Raw genomic sequence first — 23,965 nt, 5'->3', positions numbered from 1 at the left:
ACCCACCTAAAATATATGAACATGTGCACGTATTGCCTTCAAGATAATAAAATTGTTTGTTTTGAACAGTATAAGCACCGGATGTGCATATCATCTCTCTTAGTGCTACACAGTTACCATCAATGTGCATCACTCACATCTCTAGCAGAATCTGCCTGTTCAGAATAAAACTGAGGCTAAACTGTTGCCTCACAAGTGGTGGAGGCACATGTTCTTTAGGTTCCTTAAATATGTTCAGTATGGTGCTCTAACATTGCAAGCATGTCATAGAGCAACAATAACAGTGCACACAATTGCCCATGGGTTCCTTGTTCCGTCATTTTTAATGTACAGTCTGTACACAGTGAAATATGACAAAGTGCAAGGCAGCGTTCCTGTTGCATGGCATTTATCAACATTTGCATTCACAAAGAGATTTGATATACATTCACAAGACCATGATCTATGACAATGGTGGAATTCCATCAATGAAACTTGCACAAAACTTACCATGTACACAGAATTTGACGTCAACACTTAAAACTTAAACTAAAACAATGTGCACACCGATCCCCAAAAGCCATGAGAAAAATTTGTACAAAAAAAAAACATGCTCACGTCAAAAACACAAAAGTCAGACAAGAGATCGATTTAATTCATTTTTATGTAACATGATCAAGACAAGCAGCAGTAAAGCAAAACTGTTTCAAAACACGAGTCTAAAATCCTGAAAATAAGGGGGGTAAACGCTATTTACTTTGCACATGCCATTTCCTGCATCTAGTCTATAGCATGCAGAAGCAAGTATGCACACACATACAGGGATATAGATATTCATAAGAGCAATGATACTTTATACAATGCAGGAAAATGACACGAATGGTGTGCATACAGCTGACAGCACCAAAGACAATGTGCACACAAATGCAAACCACGCGCAAACGGGGGATGGAGACAATAATTTAATGCACTTTAAAACATGAGTCGCTGAGCTCCCTTGCGCCAGACGTTATTGCCTATGTTACAAGAGTGTCATTTCAGTGGTGTCTCAATGAAAAGCAGGTAAACGACATGTGACACCCGCATTGTTTCACATTTGAAACTTGAAGGAAAAGAAAAAAGCATGCACGAAAATGGTCACATGACCAAGGCCTCTCCTGTAAATCCACAAAGTTGAGATATGAGGACAGCATGAAGCCCTGACAAACACCACTGAAACCGTTTGTTTCAGTATTCAAGAAGCAGGTGTCTAAAACATGTAAGCATTCATTGCGTTGGCAGGTAAGATAGCAAGCAACACACTTAAAATATTGGCAAACGAATCCTTGCTTAAGGCAATTTTCTTCTATTACAATCATATATATAACCGCTTCTGTCCCTGAATCAGAACTGCGAAGCAATATCGGCCTGAAAAGACGACTGTGACATTCAAAGGGCAAGCAGATGGGAATGAGAACTAGAGATACATGTTGAGAGAATGTCTTTATCTGTGTTAGCCATCTGCTGGCCGTACTTGTTGAGACGGACAAATGTGGTTTAAACAGAGTTTGCAATTTAAAGACTTTAGATATCAGAGTGCAGCAACCTCTGACACCTACTTATTAAGACAAAACAAGTTTCAGAGAGAATAAAAGCTGTTTCTAGCTGCAGCAAAAATGTGCAATAATCAAGCTTTATTAAATGAAAGTCGTTACGGTGGCAGATTGGAAGCCAATTTTACAAATAAAAATACTTAATTAAATATTTATATTTTCAATTACTTTGAAGGTAATGCCCCATTTTGGTGAGGGTGCCACCTAGACAGAATCCATAAATTATCTCGTTTGATTTCACACCTGTTCATTCCCACAATGTAGCTCTTCACAATGTAAACTGTACCTTTATCTCTACACAAATTATAAGTGACACCATCTAAACTTAGTGATTCAAGTAGCCAAGCACCACAGCATTCAAGGACCTTCAAGGTCACACTGATAACCTCTAGCTTTATGCTCTGAACATTTATAGGGCATTCATTTCAGTCATTACTATTCAGCACAGCAAACACTTTCATCATCTGTTGTAGCTACAATAAATGTTCTTTGCCATAAACATATGTGTTCTCCTGGCAACAGAACATCATCATCTCTTAGCTTCGATAAAGAATGTTACTCACACAACAGTTGTCAGGCTTTGGCTTGTCCAGACAGCCCTATGTTTTCACAACATATATCTTTACATACACCTTACAAACAAAATAGTATATGCAGCATACAAGTTGCAAAGACAGTCTGAACATGACATCACTGGATGCCAGTAGGGCAAGTGTGCAAGTGTAAGGAAGAAACAGTTTAGAATTCTTAAACAACTGCACAGCGATAGACCTCTACGGTGGCAAGGAATGTTGATTCGTGCTGTTTGCTTTGACTTATTGCGGGCAAGCCAGCAGCTACGTCACGCTTCGCAGCAGGCCTTTCATGTGAGATTTTTTTCGGATGCTAGTGACTGACCGGCGCACAGGAAGAGATAGAATAAGTGCCGATGCTTGTATTGAAGGAGTAGTGGAGAAGGAGGAAAAGGGAAAGATTGATGGGGACCTTTAACCTGAACTGGGGAAACAACCTCTTTTTTTGTATGGAGGCAGTACCCATGCTGCATCAGTGCTACATGTGCCAGGTTGAACAATTAAGCCAAATAGCTGGTAATATAAAACAAACAAGGGCTTCAAACAAACAAGTATATTTTACATAAATAACAAAAACAGGTATAATGAGAATGTAATGCACAAGACACCATGGCTGGCCACATCATCGTAGTGAGCAATGTGCAGTGTATAGTTCAGTGCCTTGACTGCTATGCACGTAGCACTTGGGTAACACATCACCGAAGGAAGGCCTGTTAAGGTCCGTTCCCTCAGCATGAAACAGCTGTACACAGGCAGAACAGGTGAAGGTCGGGATGGCCTTCACCCTTGTTTCAGTCTTTCCACAAGCAGTGCCATCCATTTCTGCACTAATGATGTCCTCGAGGTGATCTTTGTACAAAGGTCCATGCCTATCCGAGATGAAGGCAGCCAGCCAAGTCCCTATTTTACAACAATGAAGGCATGATTACGTAAAAAAAAAGGAGAAAAAAACATAGAAAAATAAATGGCAATGAGGAGTATACAGTGCACTGTGATGACATGGGGTAACAATGCACGCACACACACAGTTACGTTTGTGCATACTGTCCGCATGTCCCCTAGCAGCTACCTCTCTGGTTGGGTCAGATCCTGAACCCTCAGCAGAGGTATGTTATGGGTGGCGATGGCTGTGGTGAGAGTTAAAATGGAGTGGTGGGAGCCCGAAGTCACATCTTCTCTCGCTTCTTGAGCGGCCGTTTACTCACATATTTGCCGATGATCTCTACTATTCTAGGCTTGTGATCAAGCACCTTAAGTACCTGCTGCTTAGCTTCCGTCACTTGGTCCTGCACAATCTTGCTGCGCTGAAGGTTGCCCTGTGTGGAAAGGGGGAGAGGGGGAGAATGATGAAACAATGTGCGTGTAGTTATGCGTGTAGTTATGCGTGTAGTAGTGTAGGAGCAGTGCAAATCTTTTAAGGGGGGAAGTGGGTATTCTGACCTTCATTAAGACCCCCATTACCAAATTTAATGAAACTTCACAGTCTTGTTCAGTTTCTTATGTTGATTCCAAATATGCAATTGTTTTTAAAATATGCCAATTGGTTCTAAAGCTAACTAAAATTAATTAGCATTGTTTCTGGGAACAACGGAGCAAAAACTACTCATCAAACTCTTGCCTTAGGCACATATCTGGATACTAGGAACCATAAGCTTCACAATGGTAGGAATAGTTTTTGGTATAACAATTATTAACAATCAACACACAATTATTAACACAGCACACCAACGCTATATGTTCAAAATGGTTTCAAAGTGGCTGTTTAATGTATGGACAGTAAAAAAAAAATATTAGAACTGAGACACAAAAATCTGGTCCTACCATTGTGTGCATTATTCACGTAGCTCAGTACTGCAACAAAAATTTATAACAATTCTAGGTGCCCCGATTACTGCGAAATCGCTCCCGGAAGGATGCAAATATTCAAAAATTCATGTTTTAAGGAAACGCAAAAAACAGACAAGCTAATTTTTATTCAAATATAACAAAAACTGTTGATATATCCACATATCTAAATGGTCAGTAGACACTAGGGATGTAATCTGTCTGCCTACAGCTACCCAAATGGCAGATTGTCACAGATTTTGTGTAGATGCACGCTTGCGGGCTGATGCTGCTGCTTGCTGGTTATCTTTCTCGGCCATTCCCATGCTGTTCGGTAGCCCCGGGTTCAAATGAAGCTCCTGGAGTATGGCAGATGAAGCTCTTTCATTCCCCGAATTAAATTTCATTACTGCTTCAGCCATGGCAGCTTCAACAGAAAAAAGCGAGGCATGCGGTTCCTTAGGTGCCAATGCCCAAATCATGGAATGTAAGCATTCATTATTGTTTTGCGTCATGCTGCGCTGGCACCTTTGAAGCAATTTTTCTTCTGAGAGGTGCTCATACACTGGTTGACAGTGAACGAGCAGTATGAGCTTCACAAACATGGACAGGCAAATTATATCGATGCTTTGGGATAGGCTCATTTTTTGCTTGCGCAGCGTTCTGACGACACCAAGAGTCTGGACCAGATGGGCAAAGACTGTGGTTTGAAACCTTGCCGTTTGACGTGATGTGGTGGTATGTTGCCATCACAGCCCAAATCATGGAATGTAAGCATTCATTATTGTTTTGCGTCATGCTGCGCTGGCACCTTTGAAGCAATTTTTCTTCTGAGAGGTGCTCATACACTGGTTGACAGTGAACGAGCAGTATGAGCTTCACAAACATGGACAGGCAAATTATATCGATGCTTTGGGATAGGCTCATTTTTTGCTTGCGCAGCGTTCTGACGACACCAAGAGTCTGGACCAGATGGGCAAAGACTGTGGTTTGAAACCTTGCCGTTTGACGTGATGTGGTGGTATGTTGCCATCACAGCCTTCTGCACAGCCTTAACATCCCCTTTGTTGGATTTACACCTGGAGTGTGGCCTGATGCCGGTGACCAGAACCGGTAACACACTCCCTCACCAGAGCAGGATTGGCCACCCTGGTGCAGTACTTGGCCACAACCTCCTATATGAACACAACAATCAAACCCCGGCCCTCAGTCCCCAGCAGCTGCGAAGCAACTGACCACGGCGGCGGTCAGACCTGCGACGCTGCAGAGGGTGCTAAGAATCCCTGGCTCCGGACAGGCCGCCATTGGAATATGAACCTGGCAACGTTTAACGCAAGAACATTATCTAGTGAGGCGAGTCTAGCAGTGCTATTGGAAGAATTAGAGGGCAGTAAATGGGATATAATAGGGCTCAGTGAAGTTAGGAGGCCAAAAGAAGCATATACAGTGTTAAGGAGCGGGCACGTCCTGTGCTACCGGGGCTTAGCGGAGAGACGAGAACTAGGAGTCGGATTCCTGATTAATAAGAATATAGCTGGTAACATACAGGAATTCTATAGCATTAACGAGAGGGTGGCATGTCTTGTTGTGAAACTGAATAAGAGGTACAAAATGAAGGTTGTACAGGTCTACGCCCCTACATCCAGTCATGATGACCAGGAAGTCGAAAGCTTCTACGAAGACGTGGAATCGGCGATGGGTAGAGTGAAAACAAAATACACTATACTGATGGGCGATTTCAATGCCAAGGTAGGCAAGAAGCATGCTGGAGACAAGGCAGTGGGGGAATATGGCATAGGCACTAGGAATAGCAGGGGGGAGCTATTAGTAGAGTTTGCAGAACAGAATAATATGAGGATAATGAATACCTTCTTCCGCAAGCGGAATAACCGAAAGTGGACATGGAGGAGCCCGAACGGCGAGACTAGAAATGAAATAGATTTCATACTCTGCGCTAACCCTGGCATCATACAAGATGTGGACGTGCTCGGTAAGGTGCGCTGCAGTGACCACAGGATGGTAAGAACTCGAATTAGCCTAGACCTGAGGAGGGAACGGAGGAAACTGGTACATAAGAAGCCGATCAATGAGTTAGCGCTAAGAGGGAAAATAGAGGAATTCCAGATCAAGCTACAGAACAGGTATTCGGCTTTAAGCCACGAAGAGGATCTTAGTGTTGAAGCAATGAACGACAATCTTGTGGGCATCATTAAGGAGTGTGCAATAGAAGTCGATGGTAACTCCGTTAGACAGGATACCAGTAAGCTATCGCAGGAGACGAAAGATCTGATCAAGAAACGCCAATGTATGAAAGCCTCTAACCCTACAGCTAGAATAGAACTGGCAGAACTTTCGAAGTTAATCAACAAGCGTAAGACAGCGGACATAAGGAAGTATAACATGGATAGAATTGAACAAGCTCTCAGGAACGGAGGAAGCCTAAAAGCAGTGAAGAAGAAACTAGGAATTGGCAAGAATCAGATGTATGCGCTAAGAGACAAAGCCGGCAATATCATTACTAATATGGATGAGATAGTTCAAGTGGCTGAGGAGTTCTATAGAGATTTATACAGTACGAGTGGCACCCACGATGATAATGGAAGAGAGAATAATCTAGAGGAATTCGATATCCCAGAAGTAACGCCGGAAGAAGTAAAGAAAGCCTTGGGAGCTATGCAAAGGGGGAAGGCAGCTGGGGAGGATCAGGTAACAGCAGATTTGCTGAAGGATGGTGGGCAGATTGTTCTAGAAAAACTGGCCAGCCTCTATACGCAATGCCTCAAGACCTCGAGCGTACCGGAATCTTGGAAGAACGCTAACATAATCCTAATCCATAAGAAAGGCGACGCCAAAGACTTGAAAAATTATAGACCGATCAGCTTACTGTCCGTTGCCTACAAAGTATTTACTAAGGTAATTGCAAATAGAATCCGGAACACCTTAGACTTCCGTCAACCAAAGGACCAGGCAGGATTCCGTAAAGGCTACTCAACAATAGATCATATTCACACTATCAATCAGGTGATAGAGAAATGTGCGGAATATAACCAACCATTATATATAGCTTTCATTGATTACGAGAAAGCGTTTGATTCAGTCGAAACCTCAGCAGTCATGGAGGCATTGCGGAATCAGGGTGTAGACGAGCCGTATGTAAAAATACTGAAAGATATCTATAGCGGCTCCACAGCCACTGTACTCCTCCATAAAGAAAGCAACAAAATCCCAATAAAGAAAGGCGTCAGGCAGGGAGATACGATCTCTCCAATGCTATTCACAGCGTGTTTACAGGAGGTATTCAGAGACCTGGATTGGGAAGAATTGGGGATAAGAGTAAATGGAGAATACCTTAGTAACTTGCGCTTCGCTGATGATATTGCCTTGCTTAGTAACTCAGGGGACCAACTGCAATGCATGCTCACTGATCTGGAGAGACAGAGCAGAAGGGTGGGACTAAAAATGAATCTGCAGAAAACTAAAGTAATGTTTAACAGTCTCGGAAGGGAACAGCAGTTTACGATAGGTAGCGAGGCACTGGAAGTGGTAAGAGAATACATCTACTTAGGACAGGTAGTGACTGCTGATCCAGATCATGAGAGTGAAATAATCAGAAGAATAAGAATGGGCTGGGGTGCGTTTGGCAGGCATTCGCAGATCATGAACAGCAGGTTGCCATTATCCCTCAAGAGAAAAGTGTATAACAGCTGTGTCTTACCAGTACTCACGTACGGGGCAGAAACCTGGAGGCTTATGAAAAGGGTTCTACTTAAATTGAGGACGACGCAACGAGCTATGGAAAGAAAAATGATAGGTGTAACGTTAAGGGATAAGAAAAGAGCAGATTGGGTGAGGGAACAAACGCGCGTTAATGACATCTTAGTTGAAATCAAGAAAAAGAAATGGGCATGGGCAGGACATGTAATGAGGAGGGAAGATAACCGATGGTCATTAAGGGTTACGGACTGGATTCCGAGGGAAGGGAAGCGTAGCAGGGGGCGACAGAAAGTTAGGTGGGCAGATGAGATTAGGAAGTTTGGAGGGTCAACATGGCCACAATTAGTACATGACCGGGGTAGTTGGAGAAGTATGGGAGAGGCCTTTGCCCTGCAGTGGGCGTAATCAGGCTGATGATGATGATGATGATGTTGGATTTTAATGCCCATCCATAGTGGGCACTGAGTTTGGTGATCAGGTCACCCGTCAATTTTCCTTTGCCAACAAGTGTTTCAGAAACAGACCACTTGTGTTTGGCAACGAGAGTGCGCAAAGCAGTCCCCATCTTTTTTGGACGTGATTCACGCAATCTTCCTTCTTGATTGGCACTTTGGCTTGTCTGAAAGCAAGAAATGCGCGACTATCACCATCTGAGAGGACTGTGGTGTACCTTAGTTTGTGCAGCTGTAGTGACCTCTGGAACAGTATAAGCGCCGCTTCAAGTTTCAACTCCCCTGCTTTTCTTTTTATTTTTTTGGCACATATGGCGTACCTTCCAATCATGGTAGTCCGGGTCACCAGGTTTCGGGCCGCGTACACACCCAGCACAGAAGTTGCTCAGGACAATGTAGTCGAGCACAAGTCCGAAGAACAGTTTGATGACCGTGCCAACTCCGATGTGTGATAAATGGCCGCGCATCATCCACGAGCCATCGCAGGATACCGCTATATTTCCGGAGTTCGGAAGTTTCAACTCATCATACAATGACTTCACTGATAGCGCATACGTGCCCATCAGCTTTTGAGCAGCAGACGACGACGCCGGCGCCAGCTTCTGCTTGAGATAGCCTTGCCACGTTTTGTTGTGAAGGCCACGATGCAGCAAAAACGTCGTTCATTGCTATTTGTCGATTTCCAGTGCTAATCATCGCATGAGCGGCGAAAATGTTCCCTACGAAGGGGTTGACGGTTTTGCTGTTTTTCACAAGCGGCGAACTCCACTCGGAAACAACATCGCTGCAGTTTTCACAAATGGTGAGAAGCTTGACGGCAAAGCCATATTCTCACTCCTCTGAGTCAAAAATCATGGAGCCGCCACAGAGACTGCACTTTAGACGTGACACCAAAGCGCTTATCGCTTCCGCACTGATAACATAAAAGCGCGACTCCATCTCCGCCAGCCCATTTGTACCGTCGTTGACGCTCATACACATGTCCAATTTCCGCTTCGTTGCCGTAGTTCCCGCCAGTTGTTGGAGGTGTTCCCCTGCTTGCTTTTGCCGTTGGAGCCATTCCGCTGCACCATCTTTGTGTCATGCCCCTGCGATCACTATCGGCCGGTGACGTCGTTAGGCCTAGCTCACTCTCGCCAGGTCCGTTGCATCCCACGTCGCAGTCGTCGCTGTGCTTTTTGGCAGGGTCGGAGCACTTTTCGAAGTTGTAGTGCGCTCGCTTTCTTTTCTTGCCAAACTTGTTTCGAGTGGCGAAATTCCGACATCCCGACATCACTACACGCTATGCTCGAGGCTTTCATAATGGCATCGCAGTTAGCTTTTCAAGCACATCCGTGCGCCGTAGCCACGGAGGAAGACATTTAGGAGGTGAAACTCCCGTCAGCGTGAGCAAGCACAGGCGACCAGATAAGGTCACAATTGTATGCACCGACGGGGCCGTATGCAGTGGCGGCACCATGCTGCGCGTCGTAGAAGCCGCAGCGAAAAAAAAAAATGTAGCGCCCGGGCAGGCAGCTCCGGCGCGCTCTCCAGCCACTTCTTCCTACCCTCAATAAAAATCAGGCGCGCGCGGCCGAACGGGAGCAACACGCTTGACCGGTTGCCCTGGCAACCGAAACAGCCGCCAGCATGATAGTGGCTCCACGGGCTTGTGACCTTTTCTGGTCGCCGCAAACAGCGGAGTTTCAACTCCTAAATGTTTCTTGCTTCGTGGCCGTAGCAGACGACGCCAGACGCCTAAGCCGATCACAGGACTTTATTTAGTCACGTGCACTGAATGAGCGAATGGGGTCGCACGCTGGGACTTTTTTTCAGTGTGGTATTTCTAAATAGCGAATAGGGGGATGAACGAAAATGTGGCAGGAAATTGAAGGAGAGAAGTAGTTCTTTTCAACGCGACCAAGACGGCCGCGACAGCATACGTCATTCAGCAGTGGCGTGGCATGACAAAAGCCCCCTTTTTGTGCTTCTTTCTGTCAAAATACAGCTCGTGGCGGTTACATAAATTGATATTGTGGCTAAAATATTGATCCATGACGTGGGAAACTTGGTCAGAACATGCGGCGGTGTTTGTAGATTATGAAAATACCACTTTCAAACATATTCTTCCACAAGTATCCATGAGCAAGGATGTACAGTCGAATTCCGTTAATTCGACCCTTACGGCACTATCAAAACTGACCGACTTATCCAGTAGGTCGAATTAAACAAGATGCAGAAAAAATGTCACAACACACCGTTGATTTATTTGGCAGTACTTGCCCGATTCTAACATGCCCCCAAATTAACCACGCGTCCACTTTCTACATGTCCAAAGCAGAAAATTAACATAGTAATGACATTAAAGCTCTTAAGAGGAAGGTTTAGCTCGAGCCCAACTCCAATGCCGCCTATTCAAATACATGTAAAATGCAGAAACACTTTTCTGAGATAACCCCTGGACCAATTTTAATCAAATTCGTTGTATATTAGAGAGAATGTTGGTCTAGTGACTGTTGGAAGCAGAATTTCGACTTAGGGTCTGAATTTTTTTTAATGGAATTTGCAAAAATTTGTAAGTTTGAAAAAAAAAAATAGAAGAATGAAGTTTACAAATTAGTAGCTCTGCAGTTAGAACGGATATCACAGTTTTATAAACTGGATCCATTAGAGCATCCAAAGTGGACTAATTTGATATGGTAATTTATATCTTACGTGAATTTGTTACATTGTTCACAAGGATTTTGCAAAAGTTATGCTCACAAGTTAGTGGTCTAGTTGAGAGTCACTTATGATATATCAATCTTTTCTGCTTTAGATGTACTATTAGGTGCAATTTATAGAATTGGGATATGATATTTAACTGCTGAGTTAGCATTGTAAATTTGATAGTTTTGTTCACCAAAAATTTGCAATCTTTGTCTATTTTTATTAAAAACTGACTACCTAAATCGAAAATTTGCAACCAACAGTCACTAGCTTTTAACTTTTTCTTTTAAACGCAATAAACCTGACCAAATTTGGAGCAGTGGTTGCAGAGAAAAACTATTTCTTCTTTCCCATGTATTTAGATAGGACGTTCCGAGCTAAAGCTTCACCTTAAGCAATATAGGAATCTAAAGCACAGCCAATTTCTGTCAAGAAAAATGGGCAAGGGTCAGATATGCTTTGCACAATGGCAGCCGGGTTTAGCCTGGTCCTAGGAAACCGAAAACCGCGTAAAATTTGAATTATTAAGAGTGACATTTTCGAAATCAATTACTTTTCCTGCACTAATCTGTAAAGTACCTTGCTTCATGCATCAATATTTTGGTGGCGTAATAACATAATTTACTCCATAACCCCTGTCCCTGCTATCTTGATTTGTATTTTGTTATTTTCTCACAATTAAATTTCTTTTTACTCCTTGCAATCTGCCACCATTGATACCTCAGCACCCCCAAAGCAAGCAGAATCAAATTCTTTTTGGCAGTAGCAAGTTGCATGCATGATAAGGTGTATAAAGCAAACAGATTTTAAAGTTCTCACTTCAAAGTTTAATTTTCTTGCTCTAGTTCCTGCAGCATTGTTCCCGCATTGCAAGAAGTGAACTTCTGTGTATTATTATGGCATCTACAACAACCACTTCTGGAAAAATGGTTGCATTGTTGTGTTTTTCACCTTTTGGGCTTTTGAACCACACATTAGAGTTACAGTGGACTCCCAATAAACAAAACTTGGTTAAACGAAAATTCCTGATAAACGAAATTAGATGGGATTATTTGGTTGGTTTCCTATGTAACGTGCAGTAAAATTCTTCGTTAATTAAAACACTACTTATTTGTTACCTGTGGTTAAATGGCACAGAAGCTACACAGTGCACAGGCATATTTTTCCTTGCACACGCCAAAAGTAGTCTCACAACCATGAAATAATTCTTCACAGCCAATGCCATAGTCAGGACAAGCCAATCCAGTAGCCATCCTGGCTTGTGCTGCTTTGTTTTAAGTACAGTGTTCTAGAAGGAGGTAGTGCGCTCACATGGTGGCGGCACTTGATGCACTTCGTGTCGCCGCCGACAGGTGGCGCGGTTCGCAGCGTCACCTGAAACTCGCTGCCATGTCGGAGTAGAACGGGTACCGCGCATTGCTGCAGTTCCCGAAAGAAATGCAACACTCACGATGTGCAATGCGCGATACTTGTTCTGGTGCATCTTATCAGTGTACAGAGAAAAGAATTACCGCCGCTGTGGCTGATCTACCGAGCGTAGGCGATGTCTTGTACCGGAGACGCGGATGAACGCGCCTGGCTATTAACGCATATACAGAGCGCGAAGCAACGGACGATCCTCTTTTATTTCCTGCTATTAAAATGTGCAATGTGGTTTCGCTAATGCAGCAGTCATATTGGACAGAATTTTAGCATTGCTTTTTTTTTCGTAATCGCTGGCTTGCAGCGGGAATGCACGCTACAAAGCAAAATTTTTTCCACGACACTCAACATTAGATAATCGCTTTTTCGAGTGTTAAGCTCATGATTTATATGCATGACATCGTTCGCACTGTTAACACGACACAGCATATAGAAAGGAAATATAAAATCCAGGTACATTTATGCAATGTTTATTTACAAAGAAACGAGGAAGGAATGTGGACCAGAAAAATCAGGCTCAAGAAGGCTGAACGTTTATAAGTGGAGATGTTTACAAATTGATATAAACATGCACCTGCAGACTCGCCTCAGGAAGTTTTCGCGATCTTCCTGTGCATGACTGTTTTCCTTCTCTCGTGTTTTTCCGAGTTAATGCCCTTTGTAAAAAAATGGAGCCGCATTGTAATATAAAAGCTTATTACATTCTTGGTGAGTTCGGCTGAATGCTCACTGCAACCAATTTTGTGCGAGCACTTTGCTTTCACTAGACTAAGCACATCCAAGATGCTATCAGCATGTACTTGTTTTTTGCTGAAGCATTCAGTAAACATGTCTTCAAGCATTTTTACAAACGAAAAAAGTGTTCCACGTGGGTAGAGAAGCCCGCCTTTATCCCTGTGCAGTGTCAACGCAGCAAGCCCAGGATTCTCATCTTCGGACGACACGGTTAGCGCATTCATGCAATCCTGGCAGTTGGTTTTCATTACGCACTTTCGTGCGACATATCCAGACACATAGTAAGTTATCCGAGAGTCGCTCCTCTCTATGTGCTGGTCGTGATCGACCGAAGACAACACTACTTCGGCGCCTGGTAAATTCCCCGAAACAATGAGAGCATCTACCTGGTCCCACAAGTTGTTGCTGGGAGAGCAACTTGCGCTGCTCTGCTGTGTGTTTAGCAAGGCAGCTACCGCACATGGATCCGCATTACCATATCTCACGGTTTTCACTAAACTGTAAAAAGACATGCAGTTCATCGTAATGAGAAATTGGGTGGGCCTCGGATGATCATTACAGCCCGAGGCTTGTCTGACAATCCCAAACAAATTCTCAATAGGGTCCTGACTAAGCCGGGATGTCATAAGATACGAATAACCTAAATTTGTAAGGTACGAAAGAAGCTCAAGTCCGGCACCCGGGCGCGAAACAGTAATTTCGACGGCGGCCAGGCATTCTCACGCACACATACTGCACATTGAGCCAAGCACCAAGCACAGCACAGGCACAGAGAGATATTGCCACGCATACAACGCCGGCGGTATTTGCAGTCGAGCGCCGACAACGCCGAACCAACCGAGCTGTACCGAGCGCACCACCGCAACCGCAACACGAGGCAAGAGAAGTTTTTTCAGGTGAAACATGCGTCAGCGCCCCTGGCGGGCATGCGGGAAGTCGACGCTGAGTGCGCCGCGGCGGAGCGGCACAGGGATACGACAGTGAGCCCACTGCCCCCTTCTAGAACACTGTAGTTTTAAGCCTGCATCTGTGTCTACATGCAGTGGATGTTTTGGCACGACAGAGAGCATGAAGAAATGGTCACATCGAGCACTGTGGCTTGAAAAAAATAAGCTGCAAGTGCTCCAGAAGCTCAATCAAAGCAGGCTGTCAATGACGGAGGTGGAAAAAAAATTTGAGATGCTGAAGTCGGCGTTGTCACGGATTCTGAAGAACAAAGCAACCATTGACGGTGCCATCAAGAATGGAATATTTACTTCAAAGCAAATGCTGATGCAGACAATGCCATAGGAAGAATTGGAAAAAGTTATTTTCTTGTGGTTTAAACTTTTCTTGTGGCCAATGTTCCAATAAGTGGAGCCATTTTGGAGCAGAAGGCACAAGGGACAGCCCTGCAAATGGGAGTGGAAAATTTTACTGCAAGCGATGAATGGCTCAGCCAAGTTAAGAGACGGCGTGGCCTTGTCTTCAAGACGGTGAGAGTGATGCAGTCAACAGAGACGTTTGCACCAACTGGCAACAGGGCCAGCTGCAGGAAATTTCGCTGAACAATAAGCCGTGAAACATCTGCTGAAGCACAAGCCAAAGGTCAACCCTCCTCCAATGTTAAGTGTGATGGCCTTATTCCCAGTGCAGTGGTGCCGGACAGTGCAGCTAAAGAAGCAGAACTTTTGCAGTGCTATTTTGTGCATGAGGAGTGTCCAGAATTTCTAGCAAGCCTGTCAGACACCTGCACTTACTTTGTGAAAAAGCAGCTCAAGCATGCCCAACAAATCACAAATCATTCCTTTTTTTTTCTCTGCATCTAGATGAGTAGAGGTTGGTGCAACTTTATGCAACTTAAATAAAGTTGCGCTTCATTATGTGCACCTCGCTTAAATGAATCTTAAATGGAACTCTTTTTTGGATCCCCTTCAAGCTCTGTTTAATAGAAGTCCACTGTAAGTTGTTATTTTGCCATTTTCACCCAATAGAGGCCTGAAGCAATAGCACATGTACGTGATTTTTAATTAATTTTAATTAACTCGTGAAGTAACTGACCTCCGCAGAAGGAAATAGTATTTGAAATCAGCATGAAAAACTAAAGTTTGCCCAATTTTATTAAGATTGGCTAAAAATAAAGATTCCCTTTCAGAACCAGGCTGCCTCAACATCAGCTTCTCCGCAATGTTTTAAAGTCGGCTTCGCAGCAATACAGCAGTGTTACGAGGTAAAGCATACAAACGCGTGTTTCGGCGTAATTTTTCACGGAAGAAAAGGCACACATTAGAATAGGGTGTGTTATTGTTTGAAAATCTTTCTAGGGCAGACAGAAAATAGGCGTTTTCGACGGGAGATGACGTGTGTGCAATGCATTCACTGCTCTCTAAAGTATTGCCAAGACATGCTGCCACTAAAAGGGTCGATATTGGGATCACCATAGGGGTCAGGCATGCTGACTGGATGGTGAAGGCCAATTTTAGGATCGAAATAATGAAATTTTGGACCCACAGAAATGCATGGGCACCTGCCAGGACTTTCAGTCGGGATCGAATTAACTGGAGTCGAATTAATGGAAGTCTACAGTACTATGCTAGCTTAGAAGAAGCAGTAGGCCGGTTGGCATAGCCTACCTTGATGAGGTCATTAATCTTGCTGAGTATTCGCTCTTCATCCATGTTGAGTGGCTTTAGTCGTATTGCTGGTGGCTTGTCTTCGATAAAGTTTAACAGGTGCGACAGCTTGTTGTGGACTGTATCCTCTAGGTCGACCTGCAGCAAAATAAGCCATAACTTGCAATGAACAATATTTTCAGCAAACAAAAATTACGGTGCACGTTCAGTGAAATATGCCTTTCTAATTCACACACACCATAATTTTTCTTCTATGTCTACTGCGGTCACACCATATTCTTTCTTCTATGTCTACTGCGGTCACACTGCATTTTAGAAGGACAAGAAACTAGGTACATAAAGTCGTCGACTGATTTTTCAGACACAAAGGTGGTTCAAAGAATGTCCTAGTATTTAATTGGGGAGTTCAAGAAAGTAAATTCTAAATTCATTTTTTTTTCTTTTACAGTGCCAGTGGTATGGAAAATTCATTCAGAATTCCACTCAGTGACATAATATTGTTGCCCAAATTCAGTTTGGAGATTTCTACCTACACACAAGCCTTCTCCATTTTGTCCAGTATATGCATGAAAAATCATGGTAGGTGCTGGTAATAATTACTGGCTGATCATATTGGGATCCAATGTTGCTTCTATGGCTGCCAATCTGGCCTTGCATGTGTGAGTTCATTTCAGCCCTGACTGCCAATGAGGACCAGTGGTACAAATACAAAAGCAGCAAGATTTATGCAATGGCTTGCCAGTTATCACCAGACTGGCTGGTGGTGAATTTTCGCCATAGCCACAATGCTGAGACCACTAACGGGTGTTTTAAACAAGGGTCAGCGACCAGAGTTACAGATTGGTGCACAGCCAACGCATGTCTAATCGGAGTGGATGTTTGACATCTGGAAAGTTGAGAAACCTCCTTGCCAATGAAAGCAAGCGTATAAGTGACAACCAAAATTGCACTAGCTTTGTTCACAACTGCCTTCTATGAGACATTGAGTGCATGGGTCATGTCCAGAAAATTGAGCAACACACCCTTAAGCATCCACAGTGATGTGATTGGCTGAAGCCATTTTGGAGCAGCTTTTTGGAGCAGCCAGAAGGGCATTTCGGAGCAGGGAAACATGCTTTTGGAGCAGCTCAAGGCTCATTGCCAAGTGGAAAAACTGACTTTACGAGAAGTAAAACAGTAAATAAGAAGCCTTTGGGAACAAAAAGGTGTTGTGCCATAAAGAGGGTGTTAGTGCCATTTCGATGCGGCCAGAAAGCGAAAACACCCGTAACTTAGATTTAGGTGCACATTAAAGAACCCCAGGTAGTCCAAATTATTCCGGAGTTCCCCACTACGGCGTGCCTCCTAATCAGATCGTGGTTTTGGCACGCAAGACCCTACAAGTTAGTTAATTTCGGGTTACCTGTGCAACGTCACATGTTGGCCCAAATAACTAATTTTAGAACTTCAGCATCATTTCATTTATTTGTTATGTGACCAAGTATAGATCAGCGCTGTGTTATAGCCACCAAGCCCCTATAGGACAGCAAGTTATAAATGGACAACGAGCAAGTCAATGGAACTTTTATTTAAAAAAGACTAGAACGCAAATGAGAAGCTTACAGAAAAATAAATAAAAAGACTAGAATGCAGATCACAAGCCTATAGAAAAACAATGAACAAACACTATCAACGGTTCTAAACATATATGAACTGAATAATAATTATGTGGGGCGCATGGACGTTTCGGCCTCGAGATATTAGTTTCGCTTTCGGAGTGTGAAAATACGCGTTCGGCGCAGCTTTGGCGCAGAATAGCAAAAATGTAGCAGGATGTGGCAGGATTTGCCTTTTGGCGCACTTTGGCGCAATTGGCGCAGCTATCTCATCACTGCATCCAAAATTTCGGTCACCATTATGCATTGGTTGCATAAAGAAGGTGGCGGTGCAGCAGGGAAGTCCGAATGATCGAGCAGGTCTTAAAAAATGAGTTGCTCAAAAACTCGGTAGGTGACATGACCACAAAACACCCAGCATCCCAACAAGTCAGCCCCTCGAACACAAGCATTCATAACTTTTTAATAAAAGTTATGAATAAATTATATGACATTTTTCATACTTCTATTCAGCCAACATTTGTTATAAAGGGACTGACAAATACGTTAGCACTTTAATAAGGAATTCAAATATTAACTCGGCACAAAAAGTGCCATGTATATTCATACACAAGGTGGCATTGTACCATGAAACCTTGACATTAACACTGCCGCATGTCCACATGATTACAAATCGATACACATAACTGAGCCACTACTAAATGCACTGTGTATTTTGTTTAGAAAGCCCAGACTGCATGGAGTGGTCGCTTCAAACCCAAATTCAAACTCATTCAATATTGAGATTCGACTTTGTATTGTTGCAGGAATGATTCAACATTTCTGAAACCACGAGCCACATGACGATCACCTAGACAAACAAAAGGTTATAAGTGAAAAAGCTGGGCTTGCACTTTTTTTCAGCATCTCTTCCGTGCTAGCATACCAGTGCTATTGTGCTCATTCATAAATGATCACAGTTTAAAGCAGAGGACTGCATGAACACAGCTAGAGAATGAAAGATGCAAATAAAAAATTTCACATGGCATTTCCTCCATAACTGCTATAGCATAGTGGACAATGTGGATTGAAAGCTTTCCCTTGCACCAAAAATAGTAGGCACATTAAAAGTCATTTGTCAATAAAACATGACAAAGGATGTGAGATATGCAGTCCCCAATATAACAGAGTTGTGATAATAAAGCTTGTCCCTGCAAGTTTATGTGAGAAACAATAGTTGTGTGCAGCAAGAGATACGTTTCACCACTCACCACATCCTCCATCTGCGACGCCAAGTGGAAAACTTTCCAGCCATTAGCCTTCTGCAGTACACCTTTTTGGTTGGCCAAATCATTAACGGTCTGTTTTTTGTCATCTGCATAATGGAATTAAGCCAAAGTTATAAACACTCTAAATAGTGAATGCTCATTTGACATCTTTTCAATTATGAAAGCAAGAATAATGTGAATAAGCAAAGTAGACATGTCGAGCTATCGGACAAGCAACACTCGAAATGAGACTACAGACAAAACATTTTGTCTTGTTTTTGTTTCTTTATTATATAGCTATTGACCCAGTAATCACACTATGAAGCTTCAATCCCTCAGGATTGCAACAAACAATTACGTTGCCTGTTAACCCTTTCTTTACCGCGCCCATTGGGCATCGTTAGCCTGCTATCGATGGTTTGAAATGGCGCTTTCCAGACTTTCCATGCCGCTCATGGACACACTTCGCCATTGGACCTGAAGGAGAACTATATTTTTGTTTCCTAAGCAGTTCGCTTTTTTCCCTGCTTGGTGGCAATTTTTTAACGTGCTACGAAGTTTTGCGATTGTCAAAGTAGAAAGTAAAAATGGCCGCCTCTGGAAGCAACACTTGTGCTTCGAAAGATCGCAGGCCTCGTGATTCCACTGCGTCTGAGGCTGATTTTATTGATGGATATGGCAGCGGCGAGTCTAAGGATGCTTCTTTTTCATTGGACTTTGAATCTGAGAGCGACGATGATGCAAACCAGCCTGGAACATCAGCAGCCACAGCCCAGTTACTTTCGCTTTTTGCTTCGGCACATCTTTGTTGTTTGGAGTGCTTGAGAACCTACCAAGATGCAGACTTATAGAAACAGCAAGAAATGCTACAACGACAGGAAAGTCGAGCAGAAAACATGAGTTTACTGCAAGACAGGCAATGTTCCCCAACGTTTTACATCGAGGAACTGCTCCGCCGCATGGCACACCCAACTGTAGTGCTTGCAGTTAAATTTTTGTAGTATAAGACCTGTTCAATAAAAAACTGATTTTATTTCGGAGATAGTGCCTATTAGACTGTAACACAATTTGTATATGTCCTATTGCTGTTTCCTTTTTTTTTTTCAGTAGATATAAGCGTCTTTACAAACCTTGTTTAATTTTATCCCACAATCTTGATTCTGACAATTTATCTTTTTTATGACGTATCTCATTAATAAAATTTTTATGCATGAAAGGTGTTTTCATTTTGCTTTTTGCATATCTACTAACTTAAATATTGAATGCAGTACCTCCAGAAAAAAAAAGAAAATCTGCCGTAACCTGCAAAAAACAGTTATTTTCCCCACGGTAGCGGAAGAGTTAGTATGACCAGCTTAAGACACGCGTGCAGCATGGCTTTGGACATGAAAAAGGAGACTTTTCATGTTTGCAAAATGTGACTTGTCCGTCTCATGGCACCAGACATCACTGACGTGCACACATAATGAAAGTGCTGCTGAAAACAGAGACCATTCAGCATTCGACGGGACAAGATGGGAGAGCATTCCTTTGCATTTCCAAGAGAAGTGCACTATTCAAAGAGCCTATTCAGCAGTTTTCGGTGACACAGTTAATGTATGGTCCTGCACAGGGCGACTGGTGCATTCTTGAATTTGTATGTGATACCCCGTGGCCACCATCTCTGGATTCATGTGTGACGTGACCAATCTCTTTTATCACGCCTGAAGTCCTGCTGCACTTAGATTTGAATGGGTAGCATGAAAAGTGCTGTAATTATTTATTTGTGTGCTTTGAAGGAATTCAGGCTTCACACCATGATTACTGGGTCAACAGCTACCTAAAAAAGAAAAAGGCAAGTCACAAAATTTTGGTGTCAGCACTCCTTCAACACAGCCAGAAAAATACCACAAGAGGTACACAGCAAAAACTCGTTAATTTGACCCTTGTTAACATGGAAAATCAGAGCATTCAGACTCCTCCTCTAGTCCCAGAAGGCGTATGCATTATTTAGTGCAATCAAGAGAAATCGTACGTCAATGCACGGCCACTGGATAAAAGCACTGCATTTTTTTATCGAGCAGCTGTGGTGAATGACTGCAATGCCGAAACGCTTCGCCTTTATTTGTGCCTTTAAAGCCTTTATTCTTGAGTTTACTGCTGTGCACAACACATGAAACACATGAAACACACATAACACATGAAAGCCAAAGCCTGCAGCACACTTGGTAATGCATTAAGTTATACAACTGGAGGGGTAAGACTTCTTGCAAGACCTAACGAGCCACAGTATGAAGTAAATGTGTGGCCTTTTAGGCCGGCCGCCTTAACGACACATGTGAGCAGTTAATGTGCTACCTAAAGGTGCCGCGTGCTTGTCTCCAGTAAGTGTTATAAATGTGTAACAGAAGCCGAACACAACTAACAATTACATTGCATCCTCTCAGCAGGGGAAAGTAGCACTCGCGGTTGAACGGCTTGCTCCCACCGCTTCGCATGTCACACCCCGTTTCTCGCTTGGCGAGCATCCAAGGCCTACTGCACAAATCGCCGCTAGGCCCCAGGCGAGCGTCCTCCATTGCCGTTCTCTCTCTCGCTTCGCAGTCGACTGTCGCCACAACTACCGCTGCGTGCCGTCGGTGGCACAACGCCTGTTTTTCTGTCTGCGCGTGCCACTAGTTCCCCTCTCCACCCATCACTCGCTCGGAGAAGGTCACGTGGGGCTTTTTGTACCACTCAACTAGACGCCACGTTTTTTTCAAGGCCATCGCACAACGAGCCCCTTAAAGCTTGTTGCGCGATGATCGGGATGTGCATGCGGTAGTGAAAAATGTGTCTCAGACGAGGATGCACACCGGGGCCGCACTGTGAAGGAAGTGCTTTCCGCACTACTTTGGTGCAAAATAAAAACAGGATTTGCTGATTAATTTAGTAAATAAAAGCATGTTGATGTAACCATCATTTCTTTATTGTTTTCTTGATGCCTTTGATAATTTGACATTAATTTAGTTCGGACATTTCTTTCAGCCCCTTGAAATTCAAATTATCGTGGTTTTACTGTAATTCATGCAACACACAGCCATGCATCAACTATGGCAATTTTTTTACTATGTAAGTGAAGTGATAGTTTTAGATTCAGTTGTGCCTCTTACCCAATTGAGGTAGTTAAATCTGCATAAAAACACTCCCCTTTTGGGCTAACATTCAGTTTGTGACAACAGCAAGCACAGGCTAGCCACCAGATAATCCCTTCTAAAGCACAAACTGTGAATGTGCAATTCACTCATGAAGACTTATTTGTGGGAAAACTACACAACTCGCAGTCCTGCCATTTGGTTCAGTAACTAAATTTATCACGATATTGTACTTAACTATGCAATACCGCCTTAACTGTCCTTTAAGCAAGCAAGTCTTCTATCAAGTCTTGACTGCAGTAAAAGGGTATCTCAACAGGCCTGCAAAACAAATGCAAAACAAGTCTTACCCTTTGGTTTAACATCAGTGTGCCTGATGAAATGATTCTGCCGTGTTTTCCAGTTGTGGGAGTAGCTTGTCAGTAGTGACATGCTTGGACGTTTGCAGAAAGCCACACACTTCAAGTCATCTGCAATGCAAAGAATATTATTAGGCAAGACCAGTAATGCTGGTTTCGAGCATTGCTGCCAAGCAATATGTTATTTTCGTGTTAGAAAATAACAGATTTCCGATTCAAATTTGAAATCAAGGAACATTTTTATCATGTAACCCATGACTTCTGTACTCATGCCCACTCCTCGAGCAATGTCTCGCATTGAGGCCTTTGAGGTATAATAAATAAATAAATAAATAAATAAATAAATAAATAAATAAATAAATTAATAACAGATATAACAATTTCTTTCATTTATTTAACAATACTCTCTTTCTAGCACCTCCTGCTATGGCCAACATATTAGTGCCAAGATCTCTCACACATTGTGAAAAAGGTTACCTATAAAAACCATATTTAAAAAAAAAAATTTACTGACCGGTTTTACATAGGCAGACAGCATAAACAGTCAGTAAACCCTGTGTGCTAATTGAGGACAGCACAGCTGAGCCTCAATGTAACGAAGCCACAATTCCAGTTGAACACTTAAGTCAAAAATTTTGTCAGAGCAAGGCTTGGTTCAGCAGTTAAAAAAACTTAGCCTCTTAGAACAAATTTGGTGGATAACGGTAAGGTATTTATGAACAAAATCCTGCAAGAAGCCAGACTGATAATTCTACAGCTAGGTGAATCAACTATTCATCTGTGTGTTACGAGTGTTAAAGGGGTGCTGACAATATTTCAGTCTTATTTGTTTGCTTTAAATGAAGATACAGTACATCTGAACCTTGGAAAAACTACTGTCGAGCCTCACAGCACTGTAAATTATTTAATATACGCATTACCTTTTTTTACAGTCAGTTTCGGTTTACAGGGTGTCTACCAACTTGACATTTCCAAATTCCCTGAGTTTTCCAGGTTTTCCCTGAGTGCCTTTGCACATTTCCCTGAGTGATGCAGGGAAATGCAGTGATGCAGAACTATGTTTTATGTCAAGACGGGCTGAAACCATATCGCCTGATGCTGTCACTCTCGAGTAAGCACATGAAAAAAATAAAAAAGCGACTTAATCCAATTTGAATACTGAGGAGTAGTGTTTATGCTGTTCAAAAAGAGAATAGAAGGCAGGGGTTAGTAAAATGCACAGCAAATAAAGTGTCTTCGAAAAAAACTGCAAATGAAGTCGGACATTCACAAGTACGAATAAAAAGGAGATGCACATAGAAGCAAATATATTCGAATATGAGCTATTTCTATCAACTGATAGCAAGCTCAGTGGTATGAGGTCCGAATTCTGTCACAATTGAGATTCTCTCTCAACCGCTCTTAGGTCAACCTCAACTGTCCTGACATGCTCTCAGCCCACGCACGACGCCTGAGTGTTGTGTTTCACTGCTTTAAAGAGTTTATTTTGGTTTGGATGAGGCGCCTGCAACTCGGCATCAGCCAAAACTTTGTTTTTTGAGCTCAAGCTTCTTCAAAACGGCGGCAGCATGCTTCCTTTCCCGTTTATTCCTCAATGCGTACATCATTTCTGTTCTTGTCCTCCTTCTGCCACTCGTTCACCCCAAGGACCATTTGAAGCATCTTGGTCAGTTGCACAGTCCACGGCCGATTTTTAGAACTCCCTAGGGGTCGCGAAAACGTTCAAAAAATCGGCCAGTTGGAAAAAAAAATAAATGCATGTCATTTACTGCCCTTAGGGGCTCAAACCGCCTCAGGCACGTTCGAAAACGCTCTGAAGGCCTGTCGGTACACATATTAGGCATATCGGCGCTCGTACTGTGACAGGAAATACCGGGTGCACGTGTGTATAATTACACACGTGCAGGAATACATACTGTTTTCCATGGCAATAGCCCCTTCCCACGCTTGTTATGCTTCACTGCAATACTTTTGCGTATGCTTCACCATGTAACATTTCTGTACAGAGGAGAGCTGACTTTCGGGAACTGGCATTATGCAACGTACCGTGTTTTCTAAGTT

General features: G+C 43.0%; 1 protein-coding gene across 5 annotated transcripts in view; it reads right to left on the bottom strand.

The window, feature by feature from the left end:
• Positions 1 to 304: 304 nt before the first annotated feature.
• The window catches only part of Sap130 (Sin3A-associated protein 130), a 111,685-nt gene continuing 88,024 nt past the window's right edge, over positions 305 to 23,965 (bottom strand). For all 5 annotated transcript variants that reach the window (XM_055076693.2, XM_050188281.3, XM_050188283.3 and 2 more), the window contains 4 exons: positions 21,896 to 22,015; positions 18,436 to 18,539; positions 15,591 to 15,728; positions 305 to 3,459 (listed from right to left, as the gene is read on the bottom strand). In XM_055076693.2, coding sequence (XP_054932668.1) covers positions 3,310 to 3,459; positions 15,591 to 15,728; positions 18,436 to 18,539; positions 21,896 to 22,015 — 512 coding nt within the window. In that variant the 3' untranslated portion in view covers positions 305 to 3,309. The remainder of the gene's footprint in view (positions 3,460 to 15,590; positions 15,729 to 18,435; positions 18,540 to 21,895; positions 22,016 to 23,965) is intronic.

Source organism: Dermacentor andersoni, chromosome 2 (assembly GCF_023375885.2).
Source record: "Dermacentor andersoni chromosome 2, qqDerAnde1_hic_scaffold, whole genome shotgun sequence".
NCBI lineage: Eukaryota > Metazoa > Arthropoda > Arachnida > Ixodida > Ixodidae > Dermacentor > Dermacentor andersoni.
The sequence above is the reverse complement of the archived record's forward strand: the minus strand, read 5'-3'. Positions and strand labels throughout refer to the sequence as shown.